Here is a 10,072-nt window from a genome sequence, read left to right on the forward strand (position 1 = left end):
CTTTAAATGGCAAAGCTCTTAGGCTAACCAGATAAAGTGGTCAGGCAACTTTCTACTCTGAAAACGTTACTGGAAACCAATGAAATGCTGTGAACGCTCCCAGTGTATTCAGTGAACTCTGTTCTGCTGGTCTATGAATGCTTTTTTTTTTTTTTTTTTTTTTAAGATAATACAACAACTTAGAGGTTTTTTTATCTTCTTTCCTATTCAGGATTAAAAATGTGATAAATCAGGTTTTTGGCTCTGAATAACAATGGCTTGATTTAGATTTCCTAGTAAATCTATTCAAAAGTGAAACAAAGACAGCCTTTAGAGGATACCTTACACCTCACCTGGACCAGGCACGTAAGGGCAATTCAGATAAAAATCTTGTTAGCAATTCAACAAGAAATAGAGGATTTTCTCTTTTCCCTGCTTCAGGCTTTATTTAAACTCTTTGTTCAAAAATGAACAGAGTGGTAGTCGGAATCTAATTTACAGATATAGTTTAGACGTCTAACTTTAAATTAGAAGATCACACAAGAAAACCATTTACACGTAAATGTTAAAACCATTACTTAATCTTTTTTTTCCACTTTATATTACATAAAGCCAAAATGAAACTAAATACATGTTAGCCAGCTTCATTCACAAACATTAGTCAAAATATACACATTACAAAAGTAAACCAAAAAAAAACTCTAAATGATGAAGGATTTTTTCTCTAAACTTTTTCTTTCTTCTTTTTTTAAACGCCATTTGCAATTGAATTGCAGTCGCTCTAAAATAAGCTAAACAGGTAGAGTACTCCAAAACACATATGAAACACTTCATGTTGGTGGGGGAGACGGGCTTTCTTTTAAATGAGAATACTCTTCTGTCAAAGCAAAGCTCTGTTTCAGTTCAGCTAAATAATAAATAGATAATTATCACTCAGACAAAAAAAGTCTGATTTAACCTTAGATAATATTGCGATCCTTGAGCAGTCTCGCAATATTTTTATTCCCTTTGAAAGGCATTCCTTTTTTTTTTCTTTTTTTTTCAGGTTAAAACTGAATCGACCGTGGGCGAAGTGACTAACAGAGTTTTCCATCCGAGACCTAATATTTCCACAGAGATATACAAATTTACAGTCTGAGGGTGAGATTTAATTAGTGGAGGGAAGGGGGGAAGAGACACACGGGGTCCGAGTCACGCGTCTTATCCTATGGAAATCGTGACCCGCGCTTCCCAGCATCCCGTAACAGCGGAGGGCAGAAACCCACGCGGGACGGACAGCATCCCACACCGCCGACATTCTTCTTCGCGTGGATCCCAAGAGGGGCTACGAACCAAGGACAGAGCCACCCTGTCCCTTCCCGGGGCCGCACCTGGCACTGCCGTGCCGAGCCGGGGCCTCACTACCCCCCAGCCACCCCTGTCTCTCCTCTCGATGGCGGGATGCTACAGCGGGACTGTTCTGAGGGAGCATCGCGCGGGGCGCGAGCAGCCAGGGAGGGAGAAGCCGGAGCCGGCGGACGGGTGCTACACCCCGTGTCTGTCCCGAGCACACACTTTGGGGGGCAGGACGGATAGGTTCTTTTCTTTTTTTCTTCTTCTTTTTAAAATTTTGTTTCCTCTTTTTATCTCTTCTGTTTCAGCTGGGCTATCTGCACAGACCGCATGCAACACACACAAGCTCTACCCGGGGCAGCGAGCAACAGGTCGGCCACCGCCCCGGCGCTGCCCCATCGCCTGCCCCGGTCACCCGCCGCGGTCCCGGCGGTGACTCGCCCCGTTCCCCGTCCGCATGTATGCGCCGGCAGCTATCCAGACGGGCACCGGAGCTCTGCGCGGGCATCCTCCGGCCGCGGGTCATAGGGCCGCGGCGTAGGCTGCGGGATAAGGGTCCAGCTGGGGCTTGCCCATGCCCGGCAGGAGGATGTAAGCCAGCGGCGGCTGCAGCCCCGGGCCGGGCCAGGCGCTGCAGTTGCAGGGGATCATGTAGCCCGGGTTACCGGGCGACGGGTGCGAGTGCGTGTGCCCCCCGGCGGCGGCGGCGGCGGCGGCGGCAGCAGCGGCGGCCCCATGGAAGGCGCCCGCCCCGCCGGCGCCGGGGTAGCCCAGCGAGGAGGCGTAGGGCAACCCGGAGCCCGAGGAAGAGGAGGATGATGAGATCTCGGCCATTTTGGAGCCCAAGTCCAGCAGGGAGTAGGGGCTGCTAGCGGCGGCCGCGGCGGCGGCGGCGGCAGCGGCGGCGGCCGACTGGGGAAAGAAGACGCGAGCGGCGGCAGCGGCGGCGGCGGCTGCCGCCTTCTCGGGGTTGGCCAGGAGCGACTCGGGCACCAGCCCGCCGGCCGCGCCGGCATGCAGCCCGCCCGCCTTCAGCCCGTGCGGGTGCTCGTGGTCCGCCACGCCGCCCAGCCCGTAGGGCACGGGGAAGGCGAACTTGTCCTTCTTGAGCAGCGTCTTGGGCTTCCTCCGCGGCCGGTACTTGTAGTCGGGGTGCTCCTTCATGTGCATGGCCCGCAGCCGCTTGGCCTCGTCGATGAAGGGCCGCTTCTCCGACTCGGTCAGCAGCTTCCACTCGGCGCCCAGGCGCTTGCTGATCTCCGAGTTGTGCATCTTGGGGTTCTCCTGGGCCATCTTTCGTCGCTGAGCCCGCGACCACACCATGAAGGCGTTCATCGGCCTCTTAACGTGATCCACCGGCTTGGACATGGTGTCCCCCCGCTGCCCCGGTGAGCCGCCGCCCGCCCCGCACTGGCGGCCGCCTCCTCCGGGGTTGTCGCCCGCCTCCTCCTCCTCCTCGCCCCCACCGCGGTCCGCTCCTCCAAAAGCAATCTCGGCGGGTGCCCAGGCGCGGCGGCACCGACTCCCGCGGGTGCGGAGCGGCGGCACCCGGTGGCCCCGCTCCGGGCGCGGGGCGCTGCTGAGCGGCGGCGGCGCCTTCCCGTCAGGGCGCTGTGGAGGGCGGCTCGGGCGGGACGGCCTCCGTTCCCCGCCTGGGCCTTGGAGCTTCTCTCCGCACCGCCGATCTCCGGTCCACGGCTCTTCTTCAGATCACCCCGCAGGCGACAGCGGCCAGAGTCCAGACGGGACCGCAGAGAAGTCTCGACGGCGAGGGCAGGATCCGGCAGCAGGCGAGCGTCGTGGGGCGTGAGTGTCCTCGCTTCGCTGCGGCCACGATGCTGCTCGGCAGTCTCCGGTGCGGCGGCAAGCCCTGGACGGGGCGGCGGTCAGAGCCCGCCCGGTGCCATCGCCGCCCGCGGAGCTCGGAGGGCAGCCCGCCGCGGCGCGTTGCGGGGCCGGGCAGGACGGGGTCCGCGGCGGCTCGGGCCCCAGGGGGCGCGGGCCGCCCCGCTCACAGTCGTCCCTCTCCGCCCGGAGGGGCGCGGCTAGCAGCCCGCTCCTCGCACATACTCGCCGGGCGCCGTTCGCAAGCGGCCGCCGGGCGCCGCGGGCCTCCTGGTTCGCGCCGCCGGACAAACTTCGCCAAGTTTCGGTGGGATACGGGGCGCTCCGCCTGCCGCGCGGCTCCCCCTTCTCCGGCAGCCGCCAGGTCTCTCTGGGTTTTCTTGGCCGCCGACTCGGAGGGGCGGCGGGGCGGGAGGGAGCGGCGAGGGGCGGAGGGAGGAGGAGGAGGCGGCGGAGGCGGGGGACACACCTAATTAAAATCCTCGGCGGTCCGCGCCCGGCGGGCCGCCGGCCGGGCTACACGGCGGGGGCTCGCAGCCGGCGCGGCTGCCCCCTCCTCTCGCCCCGTCGGCGCCGCCTCAGGCAACGCGCGCGCCCCGCGTGCCCCCGCGCCGCGCGCCGCCCTATATGCCCGCACGCGGCCTGCGCGCCGCCGGCAGGGCGGGGGCGGGGCCCCCGTCGGGAGGGGCGGGGCCGAGGTTCGCCACGCCCCCTCGGCGGGCCCAGCCTCGCGGGGAGGGGCCGGGTGGCGCATGCGGAGTGTTTTGGGGTGTTCGGGGTTTTCCCTGCCCGGGGCCGGTGCTACCGCGGGGGAGAGGCTGCAGCCCTGGAAAGCATCCCTGGGTGAGGGCAGCGGGCACCGCAAAAAAATCCACGCGTCTTTTCCTGGCCGCTCGGGACGCCGCTTCACGGTGCCCCCAGCCCGAGCTGTCCGACCGTGTTCTTCACCTCCTGTCAATCAGGGTGAACTTGCTCGCCTTGTTTGTGCTCCGGCGGGTCGGTTTTGACTTACCCCTGTGGTATGTGGAAGCGCCGACTCCAATAAACTATTAACTCTTTCCCGTGCTGCCATCAGGCTAGGTTTTGCCGGGGACGGCTCCCCCGCCCTTTTAAGGAAAAGCCGGAACCGGGCTTGCAGAGTGCGATGCACGCTTGTGGTCACAGCCCCTCCGGGAGCACCAGCGAACCCCCGCCGGACTCTCCTCAGGGTCCGGCGGACGGCTGGGACATCCCGAGGGGGGAGTGACGTCCGCTCGCCTCAGGGATTCCTTTGTCACGCCGCCCGCTGCCGTCTCGTCCGGGTTCCTGTCTGCGGAGCCCGCTCCATCTTCCCATCGGTCTCGGTCCCCCGCTCCAGCCGCGCTCCAGCCGCTGGGCTTCGCACCTTCCTTGCCGCCGCACCACACCTCTGCCCGCCACCGCCCCCCGCAGCTGCTTCTCTGGCGGGATGTTTGGAGAGAATCCGAGCGCCGGCCTTCCACCGGTGGTTCCCGGCTATTTCCCCGACGGTGAGACCGCCCGGATCCCGAGGCAGCCTGTCACGGCCAGAGTCCCCTGTAAAATATCGAGCACCTCCTCTGTAAATAGCGTCTTCTCCCGTTTCGTGTTTTATGACCCGTATACGTCTACTTAAACGTAATTCTCTCGATCTCCGAAGCCACCTTGCCAACGCTTGCCCTCCTATAATCCAGTTACCCGTGGAAAAAAATGTACCTGTCGGTTGTCAAAACGGAGAGATTAAGATATCTACCGGCGGTGGCTGGTGTACGGCGTTGGTGGGGAAATGGGGTTTCTCGCAAGTGAGTCCCTACCAAGAAGGGCTGATCCCGGCGCAGGTAACTGCCCTGGAGATCAGGTTATCACCCCATGGGCCAGCGCATTCCCGTTTTGGGATGAACAGACACTATTTCCAACTGCGTATATCCCGCCACCCCCCGTCGTCGTTTGTGTAGGGAAACTCTTTCCTGTGTCTGTCGTTCACATGTAGCGTTTTTGTGTGTGACATTTAAGGACCCATCCCCTGTCTCTTTCCCACAGATCGGATGCCGGCTTGATCGACTTCCCTTCGCAAGGTGCCGGCGGGATCGCGCCCGGATTAAGTCAATTTAGGGGAAGGCAAGAACATGGTTCATACATTCCCGGACGCAGTCATGAGCAGGGTGAGAATCAGTAACATCTACCGGAATGTGATCGAGGCCGAGAGAGCGAGCGGGGAGGGACAAGTAGCAGCGACTCACTGATGCCACCACCAGTGCCACCCCCGGCTCCCGAAGGCTCCCGGCCCCACTCCCACCAGAGCCCCCGGAGAGCAGAGGGGGCTCGGTTTCAGGGAGGCTCTTTCCCTGCTCTTCCCTCCCGTGCTGCTTCTCTCCCTTCTACCCTCTCCGTGACCCCGAGCCCGTCGCTGCGAGAGCAGGGTGCGGTGTGGAGGATGGCGATGGCCCCGTGTAGCGACAGAACCGCGTGAAGCACTCAGGGCGGGCACATGGGTGAGTCCTGTCTGACAGCTCCTGCATGGACGGGTGCCCCCAGCACGACCCCTGCCCGTGGGTCAGTCCGTGGGTGCTGCCGCGCCAAGGCTGCTGCTGCCGCCGGGCTGCTGCTCCGGGTCTGCGCGAATGGCAAAGCGGTGTGCAGGCAGAGCGGGCACCTGTGCCATGAAACCACGTGGGGAAGGGCCGCGGGTGACGGCATAGGGCTCGGGGAGGTTCCCGGGTCACTGTCTGTCTGAGAACAGCACAACCACCAGCTCGCAGGTCCCCACAGAGTCACGTACAGGTAAACTGGTCTTAAAAAGAAGCACTTGGTTAAGTTCCAGCAGAGAAGATGCCTCGACTCATGCACTATCTTCCAAAAATGTCACCATTTGCAAACTCATTCCGTTCATCTGTGCATGTTTCTGATTACGTTCAGTGCCCCAAATAGTGAAAACGGCAATAGAATTTATTGGTCATAAATTATTGTACACGACTCTTTCACCAGGCTGAAATCTATGAATGGCTCAGTACTGGCTCAAGTCTGTTTTTCTAGTCGCAGGAGAAACACTTTTTTTCGAAGGTCTCTTTTTCAAAGAGCTTTCCCCCTCCTCTCCCTTAAGGTTTGCGGCAACCACTGACTACTAAAATAACCACCCGTGGTTATTCAGCGATGCTGGTAGTTACAGGGGGTCTGCCTTTCCCTGGTAATCTGCTTTCAAGACAGTTCCAAGTGATGGGAACTCTTATCAGTTCCGCTTGGAGCAAGGTTGGACTCGTGTAAGGAACGACCGGAGGGTCCCAGGTCTCCCCCGGTTCGAGGCGGCCGCGGCGCGGGGGAGGAGGCTGCTCTCCCCGCGGGGATTTCCGCGGCCGCGGTGCGGAGCGGCTGCCTGCATAGCCCTTCCACACACAGGCACACACACAGACACACTCAGACACACTCACAAACGCAGAGGCACAGACACTCTCTCGGAGAGCCTTCAAATCCCCAAGCACAGAAAGGGAAGGCTTTATCGGAGTTTAGTTACTTATCTGCATTTTTGTTAAACCGCTGCTGTGATCTCCGCGTAGTTGTGCGAGTGTGTTAATTGTTCTGATAATGTGTTGTTATCGATACAATAACAATACAGTCGTGTATAATGTGATTTACTTGCCTTTGACCTGTCAATTCCTGACGCATGCAAATTCAAGGGCGCGATCTTTCCCTCTGCTACCGGAGGGAGGTGGAGGGGAGGGCTCGTAATGGGGGGGAACAAAAACCCGAGCAGATGAACTATCACACGGAGGCTAAACAAGGCTTTCCAGAATGCAGGGCTGTACTCCATCAAGCGCTTTAAAAAATATTAGAAAGGGAGTTGGACTATCCTCTCGATAACCATGTGTTAATTCTGCCAGCTTGCTTGTAGTAGATGTAACTACACCTCACTTCAAATATTGTCCGATTTCTCATATTTTTACCAAACATCTAATCTCTCGTATTTTTTAAAGCCGAGTTTAAAGTGAGTTTCAAGGAAGCAAGCTCATTTCCTCCTAATTTTTATTTGAGCCTAACAATCAGGTAGCGAATCAAAAAGATAAAAAGAAGTTGAAGAACAGTGGTTATCCCGATAGCGATCTCCGCCTCGCCGTGCCTCCCGATTGAAAAGCTGATTCACGGGCTCGGCAGCCCCAGCGCTCCCCTGCACTGGCAGAGCCACATCGCGTTTTCACGGTTCCCTTTGTGCACTGAAGCGTTTCCATCCACCAACTTTGAAAGCTGACATTTTTCTTCGTGTAGGGCATCAGTCACCAATTCCACGTCACTTTCAGCTGTCCGAAGTTGCTGGGCAGGCTGGAATCTTAAGCACACCAACAGGTTGGCAGGCTGATCGTTCTGCCTCTATGGAGTTTGGCAGGTTTGTGAGCACTCCTAAGTCTTTTTCCTCTTGTGTAGTCCAGTACACCTGTAGAGAGAAAGGGAGTTTTACCCTATGAGCTCTTTATTGTGCATAATGCGCTAAACTCATTCATTTGCTTTTACAGAGTGCTTCCAAATGCTCGGTCTTATTATTTTTCAATAACATTCACTTATTATTAGAGCAGCTGGTAGCCCAAGCTCTAGTGAAGTGCCTGGCAAAGGATTCTATCATAAAACACTGGTTTCTAAGTTTATAGTTTCTAATTTGGCTGTGAAAGTGTGATTCTGGATTGAACTTGGCACTCAAATGCTCAGCTGGAGAGTAAACTTTTTATAATAAAAACATTGGTTCATTTGGTTTGCTATTTTAAGTTAGAAGAGAATTAACAAAGTTTTTACTCATTTGGGAAGCACAGAGAAGTCCTGTACTTTTTTTGAGAATTAAATGTTATGATTTCGGTAAGGGTTGAATATGTTCTGTGACTTAATGTGTATTATTTTAAAAAGTTCAATCGATTTCTCTGCTTCAGGATGCTGGGGCTGCTCTTGCAGGAACACCAGACCTAGAACTCACGCAAGCATTGATAGCAGTTCTGGTCAGAAGGTGTTGACAGGGTCCTTACTACTTTTAGAAGTAAAGAAAATGTTAAAATTCAGCCTATTTGAACTTGCTAAGAGACTCCATAATGTTAATCTAATCTGCACGCACTCTATTTGTACAGCAAGATATTTTCGTGTACTTTAAGGAGTAAATTTTTTGCTGCTTCTTAATCCTGTTAGCTGCCTGGGAAGAATAATCAGAACCACAGCCAAAAAAGTCTTAGAACAAAAAAAAAAGAGATGATGTTGTGTGGTTACATGCTAGTCCCTGTCTGGGGAAGTGAGAATTAGTCTACTGGCAGAATTCCTGGACAGGCTTATATGTTCCAGAAAGGCCAGCTAAATACCTTTCCTGCACAAGGAACTACTGAAAGCTCATCAAGTAATACAGATGTGTATGCTTCCCCTGCCTCACATGATGAAATCAGAGCTCATATGGATGGAAACTGCTGTCTCTAGAGTCCAGGTTTCCCTGTTTAGGCTGTTGCCTATAACTTTTCTTCTTCATACTTCCTTTTTCCAAAGAAATGCACCTTATCGTTGTAGTGTCACTGCCTTGTATAATTTTATAGTTCCCTGTTAGGAGAGACAATCCTTGATTTTTGGTGTCTTCTACTACAAGCTTCTTTATTTATATAATCTCTGAAGACTTTTACATTTAAATTCAATCAACATTTTACAGTGACAACAATCATCTCATTTCACTTCTTAGGGCTATCCAGCAGTCATGGAGGATTTTTTCCCTAGAATTAACACATTTCAATGACCTAGTTTTGTTCTAGTTTTGTTCGAGGTTAAGGTTGTTTTGCCAGTCATGGGTGCCAGACAGGTCCCAAAAACATCTATGCAATTTTGAAGACAAGGTCTTAGATGTCACTGGATAGGATTGTGGTTTGGAAACCTTTGACAGGTATTTCAGGATTTGTAAGGAGGCTAGAAAGAAGATCAGAATTAGGTCCATTCCTCTCTGAAGAAGAGTTAAGCATAAATCTTTGCTGTTTGCCTTCTGATTATAATGACTTTTTAATTGACTGTAAACAACTAGGGAAGGGAGGCCCATAATGGAAAGAATGTTTATCTCTTTGGATGTCAACTCATGGCTTTTATTTCTTTATGGTCAGTGTCTTGTTTATCTGTTTGTAAGAATGGGCAGTTTCTGCATTCCATTTGTTAGGAGGAATCAAAATGTCACTCAGGAAAGTTCAAAGTTAATAGTCACAAGCCAGTTCTAGTGATCAGACAAGTTAAACACAGAGGGTGCCTACCCCTACACACCACACCTACATTAGTATCTGCACCTGCATTTTTAGCTCAGATCAGCGGTGCCACAGCTTTCTAAGCAATTCTCTTCACTGTGCTCACTCACCATGCTTTGGTTTCCATTGAGGAGCAGTTTCAGATGAGCCATAATCACCAGATTCTCTTAATCTTCTCTCAGGAGTGTGGTTTGCAAAGACTCCAGCTCAACCTAAATCAGCTAGACACCAATAACACAAAATAGATTCTATTTAGTGTTCTTGATTCAGACAGGTGACCATTGACCATTCCACTTTTTGCATCTGCTTATTTTAGGTGCATCAGAATGACTTTTTTCTAGCAGAGGATAGAAAAGGAGCTTCTGCCTCTGCTATCAGTGTCACATTGGTAAGGAATAGCTGCACTTTGTGGGTGTTCTGTGACCATAGGCAGAGATAAAACCCAAGGACCAGTGAGTTTGTGGTTGCTTACCCTGCACTCTTAGCACACCTTTTGGGATTTTGTTAGGCCTTGCATCCTCATAACAAACTTCTTATTGTCCACAGTAAGATATATAATAGCTTCCCTTGACATGGACATTGAACGAAAACTATTCTAATTTTCCAAAGTTTGTTGAATAGTTAAATCTTATTGTGGTACACCTTGCCTCATTGTTGTTTTTTTTGCTTTTTTTATTTTCCTCACT

The 10,072-nt window shown here is 53.4% G+C and overlaps 1 protein-coding gene and 1 long non-coding RNA gene across 2 annotated transcripts in view; one reads left to right on the forward strand and one right to left on the reverse strand.

Annotated features, from left to right (window-relative positions):
- SOX21 (SRY-box transcription factor 21) overlaps positions 1-2,704 on the reverse strand; it is a 3,279-nt gene extending 575 nt beyond the window's left edge. Inside the window, exon 1 of the mRNA XM_030234128.2 lies at positions 1-2,704. This exon is cut by the window's left edge and continues 575 nt beyond it. Within this exon, the coding sequence (XP_030089988.2) occupies positions 1,834-2,679 (846 nt within the window). The 5' untranslated portion in view covers positions 2,680-2,704 and the 3' untranslated portion in view covers positions 1-1,833.
- Positions 2,705-3,896: 1,192 nt separating this feature from the next.
- LOC127059435 (uncharacterized) lies at positions 3,897-6,778 on the forward strand. The gene is made up of 2 exons (XR_007777264.1): positions 3,897-4,664; positions 5,194-6,778. It is a non-coding gene; the product is annotated as an uncharacterized LOC127059435 (long non-coding RNA).
- Positions 6,779-10,072: the final 3,294 nt, after the last annotated feature.

The sequence above is a fragment of the Serinus canaria genome, chromosome 1 (assembly GCF_022539315.1).
Source record: "Serinus canaria isolate serCan28SL12 chromosome 1, serCan2020, whole genome shotgun sequence".
Lineage (NCBI taxonomy): Eukaryota > Metazoa > Chordata > Aves > Passeriformes > Fringillidae > Serinus > Serinus canaria.